Source organism: Penaeus monodon, chromosome 24, assembly GCF_015228065.2.
Source record: "Penaeus monodon isolate SGIC_2016 chromosome 24, NSTDA_Pmon_1, whole genome shotgun sequence".
Taxonomy (NCBI): Eukaryota; Metazoa; Arthropoda; class Malacostraca; order Decapoda; family Penaeidae; genus Penaeus; species Penaeus monodon.
Window position 1 is genome coordinate 3285494 of NC_051409.1, and position 428 is coordinate 3285921.

The 428-nt window shown below is 47.0% G+C and overlaps 1 protein-coding gene across 1 annotated transcript in view; it reads right to left on the bottom strand.

Moving 5' to 3' along the window:
* LOC119588474 (peroxidase-like) overlaps positions 1–428 on the bottom strand; it is a 24052-nt gene that overhangs the window by 11580 nt on the left and 12044 nt on the right. Inside the window, 1 exon segment of the mRNA XM_037937123.1 lies at positions 118–291. Coding sequence (XP_037793051.1) covers positions 118–291 — 174 coding nt within the window.

Here is a 428-nt window from a genome sequence, read left to right on the forward strand (position 1 = left end):
CTGTGATAGGATGGAGTGAGAGGTGGAATGGAGGTAAACATTTCTGTATGAATCTACACATTTGCTTATTTATTGATTTATTCAGACAGACAGACAGACCCATAGGTCCAGCCTCACCCCACACGCAGCTGGAGTCCCCCACCGAGCGCACAAACTCCATGCACGTCTGGTTGAACTGCGCATAGAAGGGGTCGTCGGCGGGGATGGCTATGGGCGCGCACTCAGGATGTAACATCGAGTCATCTCCATTAAGCATGTCGGGGCAGCATGGGATATCCTTCCCGTCAGCGCCTGCCCCAGGAAAAGGGTATGAGAATCGACCTTTTTCTTTTCTTTTCCTTTAGTTATGTTGTTTGGCTTATTATATGACAAGAATCGCCTATTTTCTTTCTTTTCTGTTCTGATTATGCTGCTTAGCTCATTTTATG